Source organism: Eulemur rufifrons, chromosome 2 (genome assembly GCF_041146395.1).
Source record: "Eulemur rufifrons isolate Redbay chromosome 2, OSU_ERuf_1, whole genome shotgun sequence".
Lineage (NCBI taxonomy): Eukaryota > Metazoa > Chordata > Mammalia > Primates > Lemuridae > Eulemur > Eulemur rufifrons.
Window position 1 is genome coordinate 27,697,902 of NC_090984.1, and position 18,764 is coordinate 27,716,665.

The 18,764-nt window shown below is 39.0% G+C and overlaps 1 protein-coding gene across 1 annotated transcript; it reads right to left on the reverse strand.

Moving 5' to 3' along the window:
- Positions 1-984: 984 nt before the first annotated feature.
- FEM1B (fem-1 homolog B) lies at positions 985-18,298 on the reverse strand. Its single transcript, XM_069482518.1, has 2 exons — positions 17,385-18,298; positions 985-7,305 (listed from the first exon to the last, which is right to left on the reverse strand). The coding sequence occupies exons 1-2, from the start codon at positions 17,630-17,632 to the stop codon at positions 5,670-5,672; spliced, it is 1,884 nt and encodes a 627-aa protein (XP_069338619.1). The 5' UTR covers positions 17,633-18,298; the 3' UTR covers positions 985-5,669.
- Between the last annotated feature and the right edge of the window lie 466 nt (positions 18,299-18,764).

Sequence of the window (18,764 nt, forward strand, 5' to 3'; positions counted from 1 at the left end):
CTTAGAATGGAGACCGCCTTACAAGGAGGATACAAAACTCAGAATCCATTAAAAAAAATTATGATAAATTTGACTACATGTTCCTCTGTCCAAAGCATAAAAAAAAAAATTGACTACAAAAAAATGTAAACTTCTGATATGAAAACTACCATATTTAAAGTAAAAAAAAAAAATTGTTAAATAACAAAGAAGCTCCTTAAACTTCAAAGGAATTTCTAACTAGTAGTAAGAAAAAGCAAAGGAAATATAAATGGTCAGGAAATACATGAAAGGGTTCAACCTCATTCATAATAAAGGAAATAAAGCTAAACCATGAAATACTATTTTTCATTAAGAACCTTGGCAAAAACTAAATGATTAGGTAATATCTGATGCCAATAAAGGTGTAGGGAGATGGAAGGCAATCTGATAACCTTTGTCAAGACTTTAAATAGTCACTACAGCAGAAGTTCCAGTGCTAGGAATAAATTTGTCCTATGAATACTGTACATAAAGATGTTCACTGCAGCATTATTTGGAGTATCAAAACCTGAAAACCTGAAAGTCCATAAGACCTAGTTAAATAAACTTTAAGTCCATCCACAGAATTAAATGCTATGAAGTTGTTTTTTAAAAATCTATTAATATGGAAATGGAAAAATGCTTAAAATATATTAAATGAAAAAGACAAGATGCAGAATAGTGTAGGAAAGGTAAAAGTCCATTTGCATTTCAAAAAATGACAAGGAGAAGTTATATATGCACAGAAAAATTCTAGGAAGCTACTCAAAAAACTACTAATAGTGATTGTCTCTGCAGAGTCCAAATGGGGGAGGGTGGGGCGAGTTGGGACAGGGACTTTTTTTTTAAAGTATTTGAATTTTTCTTCAGTATCTGAATTTTTCCCATGCACATGTATAACTCTGACAATTATTTTAATGAACTCAACAAAAGATCATCTCTACTAAGGCACACTGAACAATAAAGACACAAACCTCAAAGTAGTTTTTTCAAACATTTACTGAACACAACACCATTTTTTCCTTTTACACAGCAAGATTGTTAGTTTAAAATTAGCTGAGCTATTAGGACTGTCAAATGCCATGAAATTAAAAATGATTCTACATGTCAAACTCAAATAGAAAATGCCATGCAATATATAAATCACTAATAGACCTCTGATGCAGTCAGCAAGTTTACTATGTTTATTAAAGTCACATAAATGGTTTGACAAAAGTGCACAACAGAATGACATCACTGGTTTGTTATAAATCACAGTGAATTACTAGAATACAACAATGTAGTTCCTCTACATGGAGGACTGCAGGATGGGGTAAATATTATAAAGGACAGGATCTTTTTCAACAGATTAGGCCAGTCGGATTTTACTCCCCAACTATGTACCTCTGAAAAGATTGGTTAGGAAAGCTGAGTATTTTTCCTCATCTTTTCTCCTCTACCAGTTACTAAGCAACAACAAAAAAAGCCATGCACAAATTTTACAACACCTGATTAAAAATTTGATACAAAACCTTGTTCACTTCATCACTTGGCAAGCTTGCGTCTTCGCTCCTTCATTTTTCTGATTAGGCCATTCATCACATGACTCACCCCTAAATAAAAAGCTGTTAATAATTTAGCAATACTCACCCCTGCACACACATCAAGATACACTCCCCATGACCATCAAGTCACTGTCCCTTCCCTACACATTAACACAAAGGCACACACCACAAACCTAGGACTAGAGACATTTACTTTACAGTTTTAAAAATTAATATATCACCACTATCAGTGTAGTGCTTAGTTCAGATCCCACATTTGGGGCCGGGGATACTGTACAACCCAGCCCATATGAAGGTTTGGGCAAGTCTGCCAGAAATGTATGAGAAAGCCCTGCAATGTGACATACACAATAGGAGCTTTCTACTTTCAAGAGATGATATCCAGAACAAAGCTATGCATTTTCATAGTAGGAATGAACACATAGCTTAAAATCTTCTGGACTAAAAACTTTTCATAGAGCAAAAGGCAGAGTTTTGTTTTCTTTAACCCCTTGTAATGTTTGTTATAGTATAGTCAGTGAGAAAACAGATTAGTCATCTGTGCATTGACACAGCTGGCTAGCCTGAAAAGGAACATTTAAGATTTTTACAGAAAATCTACCATAAAACAATTCCTTTATACTTTCGTCCATCTACTCACTAGTTCAACCACTGACTGACTGCTTCTAAACCAGCAAACTGTAATCCAAGGTCTAGCAACTCACCCCTCACCCCACCCCATTCCATTCCAAAAAAAAAAAAAAAAAAATGCTTCCGCTTGAACAATCTAAAGTGATCTTATTCATAAAGTAGCTGCCTCAACTATGGTGGAAACACTTAACAGGGTGTTGTTGCTCCCTTGAAATTTTAGTTTTCAAAACACTTATCAAATACAGAGTTGGTATTTAGGAAGCTGCTGCCCCCAAATCGTATTTTACTTCAAACAATGCTTTCATACCTAAGTTCTCACAGTTACCAATTATTAATCAACCATTAATTAGTATAATGAAATAGAACCCTTCTCAGAAACAAGCAAGACCAAAGCTTGTGGATGGTCTGCTTTTTGGTTTGTTTATTTAAAGTTCCCACAGCAAAGAACCTTAAGGTAGTTGGGCTGTGGCCTATTAGAGCAATCCACAGTGGACTGAAAAAAGCTACGTTGTCAGTGTCAGTTCTTATGTGAAAATGTTCCCCCTCCTTCATCAGTTGAGGGGATGGATTTGCTGCCCATCCTTTGAGTTAAATAGTTACCTAAACTCAAGAGTTCAGTTTAACCAACTCTATTGAGAGCATAAAACCCACTTAAGTTTCACATGATTTACAAATGAAAGCACCCACCTGGGCCTCTAGTTCATCCAGATATATATATATGTGACAATTACTGAGCAGGTCAGAGAAGTTCTGATTGAATTTATAATGCTATCAAGGAAGAGTTACAAGTCAAAGCATAAGTATACCAATAATAAATATCAAATGACAAAAGTGGCTGCAAAATGCAGACAGCCTAGAGTTCTCAGAGGGCTAAGATATAGAACTATCGCTTTCTTACCTATTTGTTTTCCTTTAAAAAAAAAAAAAAGTTAAGTTTGGGAAGGGTTTTGCTAAACATATTTTAAAATAATTCTACCAAAAACATTTTAAAAAAAGGCATGTAGATCACTTGTTTCAAGAATGGTTTTATACAGGTGTTTCACAATACACAATTGGATTGATTTTACAAGACAGAATTAGATCCTCAGTAAGATACTGCACAATGTACAACTATACTAAACAACAAAAAAATCTAATTACCATTAGCACAATTCATAGTTTATTCCACTGTCTTCAAATTTCTTTCTCCAACTTTGTCAGCATTTCATTCAGCATAGTTTTACTTTCTCCAGCATTGTCTTCCCTTCTCAAAAACAGAGTGTCATTAAATTTTGATGTCTGAATATGTACATACATGATCATTATCCTCACTTTGTAAATAAGCAATGTCTTAAATAGTGCTGGTTCTGGGTAGCCAAAGGGATGAAATGTGTTTTTAAAACATGCAACATTATCTGATATTTTAAGTTTTGATGTTTAAAAATCATACACATTAATAACGGAACCAACTGAATACCACAGATCATAACTATTCCTCAGACTCTCCAACAAGCAGGCCTTGTAGTCTGAAAAATAAAGGGTCTGATCTGAGCTGTGGAAAAGGCGTGATTCACTCACCTTGAGGAAGTGCATTTTCTCTTTCAGGCCACTGCGTATTGCCAAGAGCAAGGTGATTTCCTTGATTTATACCAGGAGGATCAAGGTCAGTAATTTTCAAATTAGGGCTCATTCAAATACCATCCTAAAACCTTCCTTGTAAAATCTCAGGTTAGGAAAATAGAAATCTATTATGACAGAATTTACCATCAAAACATTCCTAACTGATGCAAGAAGACACACTAAGTATACCTACAGCAACTGTAAAAGCATCTTGTGTCCTTCGGGGGAAACCTTTTTCAAGTCCCCCCTTTCGTCCCTCCCACACCTTCAAATATTTCATTTTGTGGGGTATCTCTATTTTATTTAAGGCCCTAGGTGCTGATTTTGGCTTGGTCATTATTTTTTACTAATCCAACTGCAACCTTTCTCTTAGATACTTTACAAAGCATTATCCATACATAAAATGTTAATTAAAATCTTATTAGTTTTTTTAAGTTTATATCTGATGTTGCTACATCATTATAATGCTTTCCATTAAAGAAAAAAAAAGCTGCAAGTCTTTACTTACAGCACCATGCACTATGTGTAGCTAAGGCATTCATTTGGCACTAGAGAGAAAATTACAGACACAGCTAATTTTACTTTCATTATCATTTTTAACATCAATAGAAATAGGTGTGTATCCTTTACTTGAATTTCTGTGATGCTTAAAAGATAATCACAGAATACTCTTTTGACAGTTAAAATGTTGCCATTAAAACAAAACAAAATAAAACAAAAAGCCATAAACACCTCTGTACAATCAGTTGGAATCAGTGACATTTTGTGGTTGAAAACTTTGCAGCTCTCAGAAATACCTTTCAAGTGGCACTGGGAATTACTAGCATCAAAAATACATAATTTCCTATACCACGCTAGTGATTTTTCTACTTCTTGTCACAGACTAAGTAAAGAAAGTGAAAAAATTCAAAAATATCCTGGTTCCTTTTCATCTGTCATAAATACATTATTAGGGAGGTACAAATAACACTCTCTGGAAAAGTATCTTCCAAATTTTAAGATAGGACACAGGAGGAAAGGGAAGAGGAGACAAAAATAGAATGTTTAACTATATTGTGACAATCTGTTTCATAAGAAAACAGCACTCATGATTTTTACAAGTCTGTGAGCTGAATCAAATGCAGACTGCTGCAATTTAGGTAAATTACATTAAAACAGACTTCGAAGAATTCAAGCCTAAAGGCAAGGAGTCCATTCAATATTCTTTGAAAAATTGGTTTAAGATTATTACCACTTCATATATACTATCCAGAATAATGCAACAATTACAATGAATTTAACTTTATAAATTTGTTACTATTATCAAATTAGCACATTTTTCAGATTAACCTGCAGCTACATTTTAAATCCTCCCCATGTTAAAATACGTTATATCACTCCACATAAATAACGGAAGAGTGAAGACTATCTACAGCAGTTTGGCATGTACAGAACACCCGGATATCCCATTACTTTTAACGTTCCTTTTTAGTTCTTCTTTATGAAATCCTCAAAACTGCTGCATGGATAACACACTGACATAGGCTTAACAGAAATACTTTTGTAAGCAGCCGTTTAAAACATTATCAACTTGAAATCATAAAAGTACCTTGATACACAAACAAAATATTTTATATTCATTCCTTAAAAAAAAAAAAGAAAGACAAATAGTTAGGTGACCAATATCCAAACACCTTAGATAAAAGTTACACCTAAACAATGTGGTTTTGTTTAAAGTGTGTTTGAAATCAATTACCATATGAAGCAAGAAGACCAAATACAGAACTAAGGGAGGATGGGTTGGGAGGAAGGGTAGTGGAAAGAAAAGTAGAATTTATGAACACATAATTCTATTGTCTGTGATTAAAGTTCTTTACTTTTTAGCACCACATTAAACAATTTTACATATCCAGTCACTTAATGAAATCCAACAAACTCTTCAAGAGTTCTGGGGATCTGGTCTTGGTAGTTAATGTCATTAGCCCGAACTGCTCGGGCAGCCAGGCACTTGAGACTCATCTTCATTTGAGTTTTAAGTAGTATTTCAGATACCCCAGTTGTACTTTTGTCTAGCGGAGTCTTGTTCTGTTTGTTTGTCATGTCAGTGTGAGCGCCAGCTTCAACTAGGCTAATGATGATAGAGTGCAAGGTCAAAAAATCACTGATGGGCCTGTTGTACTGAACGATAATATGAAGGGCACTGTTGCCCTCATTGTCCACGGCATTCACCTCAGCACCACAGTCCAGCAGGAGCTTGGTGACAAGGGCATTTGGAAAGCTGCAGACGTCATTGGTGTGGAAATCATCAACCGGGGTATTCGAGTTGACAGCTAGATGCAACAAGGTGAAACCTTCACGAGTTCTGGGATCAAGGTGGATCAGGTTGTAGATCTGCTTGTTAATTTTGCACTGATCTTCTTCGCTACACTGTGTTTTGGTGGAGATGCACACTAAATACAGAAAGGTATAGAGATTACATTCGTAATTGTCCATAGCATTGTGGACATCAGCATCAGAAATATTTTTCACTCTGTTCATACTTTGTTCTATTTCCAAGACGCTGCATCTCAAAACACATTCTATGTCTGGGGCCTTCACAGTTTCATTCAAATGTATCATCTGTGAGAAAACTTGAGCAAATCGAAGAAGATCCTTGTGGGTGTTCCTGTTACCTTTCTGCCTGAGGTGCAGGGCGTGGAGCCACAATTTGATACACTGTTCAAATTCCATGTTATCCGCATAAACAGCCCCCCTGTAAATAATGGGATGAGAAACATCAATATTGTCAGCACCTAAAATCCGTTCCCGAACTATAAGGCCTTCCATATGAAGAGCATCTCTGTCTTGCCGAATAGATTCCAGTTCCTGAGGATTTCTACATTCAGTTCTATTCCCATAAGCATGGATTGGTGGGAGAACCTCTTTTTCGAGAATGTTATCACCATCTTGAAACCTCTCCAGCATCGCTAAATATAGATAGTGGTATGTCTTCATGATGTCATAGTTCTCACGATCATTTGCAAAGGAGGCACCCAAGAGTTCCAAAGCTTCAATCCGACTCCTTCGGTCACAATCAGCATGAGACAGTAACAGTTCAACGACATCAGCTTTACAGCTTTCAGCGGCTACTTTCAATGGTGTCATCCCATGGCCGTTCACTACTATAGCAGCACGCCATTTTATCAGTTCTTTCACGATATCTATGTGCCCGGCTTCAGCTGCAAAGTGCAATGCTGTGGCTCCACAATGTGCTTTAGCATTGGGATCAGCACGTTGTTCTAAAAGGTACCTGACCACATCAGTGTGTCCCTTATATGCTGCAATCATTAGGCAGGTGTTGTCATACTTGTTGGCAATGCTGATGTTGGCATTATTTTCAACCAAGTATTTCACAATATCCAGTCTGCCATCAAAGCATGCTGCCCGCAGGGGGGTCGAGTTTGTTACTGTAGTATGGTTCACGTTGGCTCCATGGCTGACTAGAAGTTTAACAACTTCAAAATGTCCTGCTCCAGCCGCACACCAAAGAGCAGTGGCACCATCAATGACATACCTACACCATGAAAAGAAAAAACAGTTAGATAATAGTGGCCACAAGCCCTCACATAAGTTTATAGGATGCATTCATCTGTACCAACCAAGACCTCACTCTCCAGAACATTAATAAAACATCAGTTTTGGTGAAAATAAAAACAGGTAATTTCAGTAAAGCACTTTGCATGGTACTTGTACCTAGTATGAGCACAATAAATGCTAGCTATTACTATTGAGTAATATATAAATCTAAAAACAAAACAAAAAACCCCCTAAGGAATCACCAACTTTCTACTAGCAAGAGTAAATACAGAGGAAACATATGGAAATTTATAACTTCTTTACCACCAAGTTGGCCCACTGGCTCTTAAGAGCATAGCATGTTCCTCCTTCCCAGTATCTTCCAGGCATCACAGTTCCTCACAATTATGAAAGCCAACCCAATCCTCTGTTAACATTGTGTTAGAAACCATTTTAGGAAGAAAAAAAAATGAAGCATTTTCTCCTAAGCTAGTCAAATATACTTACTCTATTACAGCATGATAAAGAAAGAATTACTGTTCCATACACTATGGACAGATCATAAAAACATGATGCTGACCAAAGAAGTCAAATGAATACAGCATATACACATTATATTATTATATTTACATACCTATGTGTAGTGTTAGAAGTGAGGGTGCTGCTTATTTTGGGGGGGGGGTAGTAAATGGGAAGAAGCACAAAGGGGACTATATTAAACAAATATGTTTATTTTTGTGAAATCTTTTTACACTTATAATTAATGCATTTTCTCTATGTTACACGCCAATTTAGAAGTTTTAAAAATAGGCCGAGTACAGTGGCTCATGCCTGTAATCCTAGCATTTTAGGAGGCCAAGTCAGGAGGATCACTTGAGACCAGGAGTTCAAGACTGGCCTGGGCAAAACAGCAAGACCGCCGTCTCTATAACAAGTAAGAAAAATTAGCTGGGCATGGTGGTGTGCACCTATAGTCCCACCACTACTCAGGAGGCTGAGGCAGAAGGATCACTTGAGCCCAGGAGTTCAAGGCTGCAGTGAGCTATAATTGAGCCACTACACTCAAGTCTGGGCAATAGAGCAAGACCCTCTCTCTAAAAAAAACATATTTTTAATTAAAAAATTATGTATATATGCATGTATATACCACATGTCTACGTATGTTCCTCAAACCATTATAGGAAAAAAATACTATTATAGGAAAAAAAATACTAACAGCAAGAAGCAAATAGCATTTTTAGAAAACCAAGGAAGTATCTTCTCTGACATGATTGGACTTGTAGCTTCGTGTTCACAACTTACTTAATGAACATCTGATGTGTGCTAGGTTTACTACTTAACATACACAATTAGACTCTTGCTAGGAGTCCAGTCTTTCCCATCTTTTCACCTTGCAACTTTTCCCCAACCTCAATTTTCCAGTTTTTTAACCTATTACTGACCAAAAGACCTGAATGTGGATTTTTTCTGGAGATATTTAGATCTACTATGCTAGAAGCAATAAATGTATTTGGAAGTGTTAAAGAAAAGGCTGATCAAAGCAGTATCAAAAACCTCACTAGTGAGCTTCTCACTATACAACCTTATAACACTGGTGAAATTATATCTCCCATGAAGTGAAAAAGAGCACAATTCCCCTGGTACTATTGTTTGAATGTGTCCCCTCCAAAACTCAAGTATTGCTAATGGGAGAGTATTAACAGGTGACACCTTTAAGAGGTGATCAGGTCATGAGGGCTCCTTCCCTCATGGATGGGATTAGGGAACTTATAAAAGAGGCTTCAGCTGCATTCAACAGGCTCGATCCTCCCCTGTGGAGGATGCGCTCCTCACCAACTGAACCTGCTGGTGCCTTGATGGACTTTCTAGCCTCCAGGACTGTGAGAAATAAATTTCTGTTCTTATTACTCAGTCTCAGGTATTTTGTTATAACAGCACAAAACAGACTAAGACATAAATATCATAGTTAAACCACAGTTAACACAACCACAAAAACAACACCCTCTATCACTTCTGCTGAAAATAAAATATCCATTTTATAATAATTCAAGTGAATACTTCTTCAGTTTCAAATAATGATACAAAATGTTTATAAGCAAAAGCCTTCTTAGTAACAGTGGTTACCTATGGGGGAGAAGGTAGTATGGACTGGGAAGAGGCTTAAAGGTCCCTGAAATGTCCTATATTTTAATCTGGACGGTGGCCACATAGACATTTAAAGAAAAACACTCATCAAACTACATTTAGATCTGTGCATTTTACTGTATGTAAAATATACCTTTAAAAAACTTAGTTTTTTAAGAAACTTCTGAAGTTTCTTTTTAAATTTTTATTTTTTTTTTAAGAATGCATTTACTTGTTAATTCATTTTTTAAACTAAAGAATGAATCAAGAAAATAGGACATTATATCAGTAATGTTTTAATGGTTGCCAACTGTACCTTTTGCAAACAGTTTAATCAAAATTCACTTACGTTTTACTGTCATGATTATATTTACAAGGTTCAATAAATTTTTTTCACTGTCAAAAAATACCATTTGCAACGGTATCAGAAAGTATCAATATCTAGTAATAAATCTAATGAAAATATGCAAGACTTCTACATGGAACACTATAAAACACTCCTGAGATAAACGAAAGAAAACCTAAATAAATGGAAAAATATCCCATGTTCATGATTCAGAAGACTCCAAAGTGTTAAGATGTCAGTTCCCCCCCCAAACGATCTATAGAGTGGATATAACCCTAATCAAAATCCCAGGGATATGTGGTGTGTATAAGTGTGTGCACACATGCACATGCATGTAGAAATTAACAGACCAATTCTAACAAGTACATGATAATGCAAATAACCAGGATAATCTTAAAGAAATAAAGTTGGAGGACAAACTTCAGTAATTTTGTCACTGCCACAAGGATAGGAATGATATTATCAATAGAACAAAAAAACTCCAGAAACAGATTCACACCTATACACTCACTCGACTTATGACAAAGACTCCAGTGAATACAGGTAGAAAGCACAGTCTTTGTGATAAATACTGCTGGAGCAATAAGATATTCTGTATGGAAAAAAATTAACCTTGACTCCTACCTCACACTACATACAAAAATTAGAAAAGTAGTACAGACCTATACTGTGAAAAGCAAAACAGTAAAAACTTCTTTAAAAAAAAAAAAATAGGGCCGGGCGCGGTGGCTCACGCCTGTAATCCTAGCACTCTGGGAGGCCGAGGTGGGCGGATCGTTTGAGCTCAGGAGTTCGAGACCAGCCTGAGCAAGAGCGAGACCCCATCTCCACTAAAAATAGAAAGAAATTATATAGACAGCTAAATATATATATAGAAAAAATTAGCCGGGCATGGTGGCGCATGCCTGTAGTCCCAGCTACTCGGGAGGCTGCGACAGGAGGATCCCTTGAGCTCAGGAGTTTGAGGTTGCTGTGAGCTAGGCTGACGCCACGGCACTCACTCTAGCCTGGGCAACAAAGTGAGACTCTGTCTCAAAAAAAAAAAAAAAAAAAATAGACTATCTTAATGACCCTGGAGTTGATCATGATTTCTTAAACAGAATGCAAAAAAAGCACTAACCATAAAAGAAAAAAATGGCTTACTGGATTTCATTAAAACTAAGAACTTCTCTTCATCAAAAGACATTATAAAGAAAGTGAATAAGCGTCCACCCACCAGGAGAAGACATCTGAAATAGACATATTTGACAAATCAGTAACAAAAAGGCAAACAACCCATTAACCCATTAAAAAATGAGTTAAAAGACTGAACAAGTATACTTCACAAAAGATATCCAAATAACCAGTAAGTATATGAAAAGATGCTCAAGATAATTACTTGCCAGGGAAATGCAAATTAAAACCAAGTTTACCAATACACACCCATCAGAACAGCTAAAATTAACAAGACTGGCAGGACAATACTAAGTTCTGACCACAATGTGGAGCAAATCTAACTCTCATTGCTGGTGGAAACTGCTGGTAGGAATGTAATTTGGTTCAACCACTTTGGGAAAATTGTTTGACAACATCCATTAGTTAAACATACACCTACCCTATGATCCCACTCCTTGATATATACACTAAAGAGAAATGAATGCAAATGTCCACTAAAAGACATATACAAGAATGTAGTAGCAGCTTTATTCATAGTCAAACAATGGAAACAATCAAAATATCCATTAACAAGAAAATGGATAAACTGCAGTATATTGATACAATGGAATACTATACAGCATTAAAAAAGAAACTACTCATACATACAACTACATGGATAAAGCTCATAGACATTGTGTTAAGTGGAAAAAGCCAGCTACAAAAAAGTATATACTGTATGACTCTGTTTATAGGAAGTTCAAGTACAAGCAAAACTAATCCATGGTGATAGAAGTCAAAATAATCACTACTTCTGGGAAGGGAAAGGCAAGGAATTGACTAAGAAGGGGCACAGGGAAACTTTTAGAGTGAGAAAATGTTCTAGACATTCATCTAGAAAGTGACTACATAGATGTAAACATATTAAAAATTCATTGTACAGTATTGTACACAAGATTCATGCACTTTACATATATTTTACACCTTAACTAAAAATAATTAAAACAAAAACCAGAAAAAGAGGCACAAACAACTTCAAAGAAAAACAGTTTAAATGAATACAAACAGCTTATATCAAATACTTTCAATGTACCAAGCAATGTACTAGCTGCTGAATATGCAATATATCTCATTTACTCCCTCCTGCCTCAGCCTCCCGAGTAGCTGGGACTACAGGGATGCGCCACCATGCCCGGCTAATTTTTTCTATATATATATATTTTTAGTTGTCTAGCTAATTTCTTTCTATTTTTTAGTAGAGACGGGGTCTTGCTCTTGTTCAGGCTGGTCTCGAACTCCTGAGCTCAAACAATCCGCCTGCCTCAGCCTCCTAGAGTGCTAGGATTACAGGCGTGAGCCACCACGCCCGGCCTCATTTACTCTTCACATCAACCCTAGGTAGATACTAGTATTATACCCATTTTATAGATAAATAACTAAAAGGTTTACATGAGATTAAAACTACAAAAGTACTCTGAATACCATAAAATGCATCAAATGTAAGGAAACAGTACATGTCATTGTTCAAACATGTTTCAATTTAAAGAGCATTTTTTCAAATTGATTATTAATATAATCTATTTAAAAATATACATAGTTAATGTATAGTTACATTTACATAGCTACAATGTTTCCTCGCACTGGTGTTTTTTTTTTTTGTTTTTTTTTTTTTTGAGACAGAGTGTCACTTTGTTGCCCTGGCTAGAGTGAGTGCCTTGGCGTCAGCCTAGCTCACAGCAACCTCCAACTCCTAGGCTTAAGCGATCCTACCACCTCAGCCTCCTGAGTAGCTGGGACTACAGGCATGCGCCACCATGCCTGGCTAATTTTTTCTATACATATTTTAGTTGGCCGATAATTTCTTTCTATTTTTAATAGAGCCAGGGGTCTCGCTCTTGCTCAAGCTGGTCTCGAACTCCTGACCTCGAGCGATCCACCCACCTCGGCCTCCCAGAGTGCTAGCTAGGATTACAGGCATGAGCCACCGCGCCCGGCCTGGTTTTCAAACTATAAATTTATTCTATGCCACGGAATATGAATATAGACTACCTAAAACTCAAGAAATATTACATTAAAATTGACAGTCACATACATTATCTTTAACTCTAGCAATAACCTCTAAGTCTTACCTTCATTTTAAAGATGAAAAAAAAGAGACAAAAAGTGATTAAAATATTTCTCTGATCTCAAACTTCCCAGACTCTATGTTGTAACAGTAAAAATTAAATTACAAGTATGTACTTCACTTGGTTTTTATAATGGCAACTATTTGGTCAGTTTAATATTTTTTGCTGCTATAGTCTAATAATTTCCATTGTTTTCCTTGAGCTATATAATAATGTGACAAAAGTTCCAATTAACTATTTTTATTTAGGGAATTAAAATTTTTAAGATATTCTATGACAAAAAATTCACTGCAGAATATTTTATAATAAGACTAGTCCTTCAGAAACATTAGCCTTGGTGAAGTTAGAATTTCTACATCTAAATCAAAATATTAAACAGATTAAAGGGAATTATAATCCTAACATCTATGGCATTACTCCATCTATAAAATCTAGCTAAAATTTTATAAGACTATATTGTCTCAAAACAAAATACTAAATGCATTTAACAGAAAATAAAGATATAATAAAATTAACATTAGCAACATTTACTAAATTCCTATGGGAAAAGCACTATAAAATAATAATCTTTCTAGACTTAATTCAAAATTGCAATGCAAATTATTATGTATTGCATCTTTAAATCAAGAAACTATAATCTTTTCAAACAAAAAATATGCATCAGGCGATAGAAACTTTTCTCAATGAGAGGGAACATTTCTGATCACAAAGCTAAGCTCATCTATTTCCTGGTTCAATCTGAAACAGAAATGTCTGGTTCAAGCATTTGAAATGGAAATAAAATCAAAATTCACTAAACGTAAATAATCAGCACTTTATTTTAATCAAAGTCCTTCAAATCATGTATTAAATCAAATGCAGTTCCTTGAAACATATATTGCCAACAACTTTCTAAATGAAGGCAAATGATGGCATGCCCCTCATGCCTTTCCTCTACCTGGATATTTATTAGAAGTATTAGTACTAGAACTGACTTTAAAAGTAAGAGCACTCAACTAAAAGCCTCAGAATTCTCAGAAGTCCTCTTCTTCTCCCCATTCATGTCAGCAAACCTCTTCAAGGACAGGTGGTCCCCGCAAACTCTGGCACAGAGCAGTGAGGGCCTCAGAAGAACTCAGGCCAGCACAATATTCCATGGTCACATGACACCTTTTCTTTGTTTCTGTTCCATTTTTATAACATTCTTAACAGCGGCCCATTCTCCAACTAAGAGGTCTTCTTTCATTCCACTCATGTGACTTTTCTTCTTGTCCACTCTTCTATGTCAATTTTGGTGTTCACATGTTAAGCCATAAGTAAAACAATCTCAAATGTTACTCCTAAAACTGGGAACAAGGACTCAAATATCAATGTGGGGCTTAATCTAAGTGGGTGGTCCCTTCCCACTGGAGCCTCTATTATGAATCCACTTTAATTTCTTAAGGTATTACAGAATTTTTTAGGTGAAATATAGACTTCTAAAAAAATTTATTTATTTTAATGTCTGTCTGTCTCTCTCTTACACCCACCCACACACAAAACACAACATATTAAACCCCTAATTACACAGAAATTTTTGCATAGTATGAAGCTAAAAAGAAGTAGAACATTCTGAAAACAAATATCAAGTAAACAACAGACATTTTAAGGAAAAATATTAAGTAAACAGCAGGATAGATAGTGAACCATTTGGCCAAAAATTGTGAAGATGGTATGCAAGTCACTAAAAATTGGAAACACTAACCTACTTCAGCACACACAGAGAATCTAGTAGACCGCCACACAGTCATGAGTCCCTAGTGCCAATAGAAGCTCACATAGAGAGAGGCTGGCTAAGTAACTTTCAAAAGCCAGCCCCCAAAGGGTGAGTGAGCTTCATATTGTTAACACCACTCAGGCTAACATTTTCACAATGTCTGAAATGAGTGCAAAGTGAAATCATGGCATTTGCAAATAACACTGTCTTTTTCTGGTGGTTCTGAAACGATGAAATGACTGGGATAAACTGCAAAGTAATCTCACAGAGTGGTGTGAGTGGGCAGAAAGGTGGCCAGGAACTTCAATACCTCTCTTTCATTAATTAATTGGTAAATTCCTCAAAAGTAGAAACCTTACATTTCCTTTGTATACTCTACAGAACATGACCCAGGGCAAGGCCCATCACAGGCATTTAATAAATAAAATAAATGTTAAACTACTTTAACATAGCCACTAATAAATTCATATTGTAATAATCCATACACTAAACAAATATATAGATTCAAGAAGGTGCAGGCAAATGATAGAAATGTTTGAGATGGCAGTTTCACCAGTCTTACTCTTAGTAGTTTATACAAAGATCATCAAAACCTCCACCTCTCCCCAGTCTCCCACAATCTTTCTTAATTGCCCTGGCTTGAATCCCTCTTGCAACAGCACTGACATACACGTCATTGCAAGTGCACCAGGCTACTGCCCCCCTTCTTCACATCATGTTATTTAAAACACAGCTCAAACATCACCTCATCTGTGAAGCCTTTCCTGATTCCCCTCAGGCCCAGCACTTGTTATCCCTCTGTTTCCCCTCAATAACCCTAAATGGCATGGCATCTGCAATTACTCATTTATGTATCTATTTCCCTGTCTCCCCTTAGACTGTCATCCTTCCACAGAACAGTATGTTATTCACGTCTGCATACCCAATCCCCACCACAGAACCTGGCACACAGCTGGTGTTCAATAAATGTTTACTTACTAAAACCCTTAATTTCACTGGCCAGTCCAGAACACTGAGCAAGGTATGCTGCTATACCTGCCCAGTGCTACATTTCTAATAAGTTCTCTTCATTGTCATTGCCATCTCAAAAATTTACTCTTTGACGGTCAAGTAATATGGCAGTAAGTAAAGCCTTTCTAAATTCTCTAGAAAACTATTTTCTTCCCCGACTATTCTCCCTTATCCACACAGGCCTCAGCAAGCTCCTTAGCAGCAGCGTTCTTCCTAGCAGCTATTACTGCAGAGATTCCTATCAATGGCTGCATGTGCCTATACAGCTGGAATGGTGCTGGAGGTTCAAGGGTCATTCTGCTTTACTCCTCCTCTAGCTGTGGGAATGCAGGACTTACAGAGAGGACACAGAAGCCAGTGAGGGAGCAAACATGAATCAGGTGGCCATCTTTGGTAAACATGAAAAAAAGCCATCTTGTTAACGTCTACAGAGGCAGTGACATAAGCCATTACCCACAGGCTCTCATTTCATTAAGATATAGTGCTCTAAAATATATTCCACTCATCTAAAACAGAATAAAAAGCTTTTATTATTTAAACTTAAAAAAGAATCAACCAAAATTCAACATTGTCCTAGTCATCTTAAAGAAAAAAATGCTTCTTCAATCAGGTTTTAACAGGGCAGTGTTTAATCACCAAAACTAAAGATACATATTTTTATACTTAGACTCCATATACTTCAAAAGAAAAAAATTCTAAGATAGCTTATGTACTGCCACAAATCAACAAAAAATTCAATCAATGAAGCAAAATCTTTATGCAGCTCTAATCTGTAAAACATTTTATAATCCTCCAGCACAGAAAAATGGGTAATGTCAAACCTGACAATTCTGTGTTCGTTATCATACCCAAAAGCATGTACAATTAACCTCAAAGGGCAAATTTTAACTATGACAACATGAATTTTTGAACTCCCCACCTTGAGTAAATGATCCAGCTTATCTACATCACAGGGTAATATGTAATTTAACAATGGCATCATCTCCTACAGCAGGTCCAGTGCCATTTTAGTAGCCAACACATCTACCCTGAGCAATGTAGAAGAGTCAGAATCACGTCTTGAAATGTCTGGCTGCGTGACAATCCCTCTGGAGGCTGCAGCTGCTGCTGGTTCTAGGTGTTTATTTTGACATTAAGGCTTCAGCAACACGCTGAGGGCTTTACGGGACCACTCACTTGAAGGGGGTAAAATTGGATGTCCAGATAACTCATCAGAGGTCTTCAATGTTTATTCCTGACCTTGTTAATTTCTGATCTCTGTCACAACGCCAGTACTACTAAAGGTAAAACCTAGAAAGGCAGTCACCTCCTCCAAACGGCTCGTTATCAGTAGGGAAGACGATTTCATCTATTACATCTCAAGACCGAGGGTGTGGCTATCTACCTACAGAGGGAATGAGGGGTAGAGGCCGATGAGGATGGGCGGCAAGATATGGGATGGAGTATTATCCCTGGAAGATGAACTGGGCATTAGTGGGCCAGGAAGAGGTACAAAAGGGGAGACGTGAGTGCCTCCATTAAAGAGGGTGAGGGAAAGGAGGATCCGTGAACTGGTGAGTCCACACGCGTCGGAGAGGAGGCTGGAGTAGGGATGTACCTACCCGTCGAAGCGGACGGTGCCAGTCTGCTGAGTCTGCACCCGGTAATGTTCTAACAGCAAGCGCACCACCTTGGCGTGTCCATTGCGGGCTGCGATGATGAGGGGCGTGGAGCGCTGCCCTCCCTGCTGGCTGACATAGCCAAGCAGATAGCGGATGTCGCTTTCAGACCGGTTGAGAAGCAAGGCGGCCAGAGTCAGCACCTTGCCCTCGCTGGCCGCCTTGTACACATAGCCAGCCAGGCCCTCCATGGCCGCCGCCAACTCCAACACCCGTTTGGTCGCCACCGCTGCTGCTGCCTTGCGCCCCCGGAGGCCGCGTTCGCCAGCGCTTCAAACCTGGGCCCTCACAGCCCATTCAACAGGGCGCCGTCGCCGCCGCGCCCAGGCAGCAGCGCAGCCCGGGGAGGGCGGAGACACAGAGGTGGCCGAGTGCCGCTGGGGGCACGTCCGCGATCCAGCCTGGGGAGGGAGGACGGCGGTCAGGGCCGCCCCCAAGGCCCTAGGCGCCGGCCCTGGGCCGAGGGGATCTCCATGGCGGCTGCCGCCCCGGGCCTCAGGCCGGACCCCTCCTTCCTGCGGGATGCGACAGGCGCGTGCCCGAGCTACGGGTCGCCCACGGGATCCCAGGAAGGCGGTGCGCGCCCCGGATGGCGAATGATGGGCGCGTCTCACCCGACCCGGCCCACCCGGCCGAAGGCCTAAAACTGCCTCCGCCTCCGCTCTTCGCTCCTCGCCGTCCCTGGCTGGAGGAAAGCCGCAGGCCCTCGTCTGCTGGAGCTCAGAAGTGCCGGGCGCTGTCAATGGCCGCGGAGAGCCACGCGTGGGCCCCCGGAGCGATGCGGAACGCTCCGGGAGGAGCGGCGCAAAGACTCGGGGCGGGGAGGAAGGCGAGCTTTAGCAGACAGGGCCGGGAGGGGGCTGGGAGAGGAGCGGAGGGACGGTTAAATGGGGTGTCTCCACCAAAGCCGACCGGCTGGCAGCGCGGCCTTGGTGAAGAAAGGTTCTGCTGCGCGGAGTTGGCCCATTCCCAATTCGGGCCTGGGCGTCCCCAGTGCCCTTGACGCCTGGAGCCTCCTCCTCGCCCCCACACGGCCCTGAGGGTCCCTAGCAAGGGTAGGAGGCGGAGTGAGGGCGCAACACCGGTGGGCTAGGGGGACCACCCCATTTTACCATAGACGGTGTGGGACCCCTCTCTGCCTCTGCTCGGGGGCCCAAGGACGGGTTGCACGCACCCGGGGGGATCCATTGAGCATCTGAAAAGTGAGGCGACGTGAGAGGCACGGCACCAGGCTCTGAGAAGGGAGTGGAAGTTTGCCCTCCGTGGAGAGGGGGGTTAAGTGTGTGAGAAAGATCGAGCTCAAAGGGGAACTGCACGCGCGGT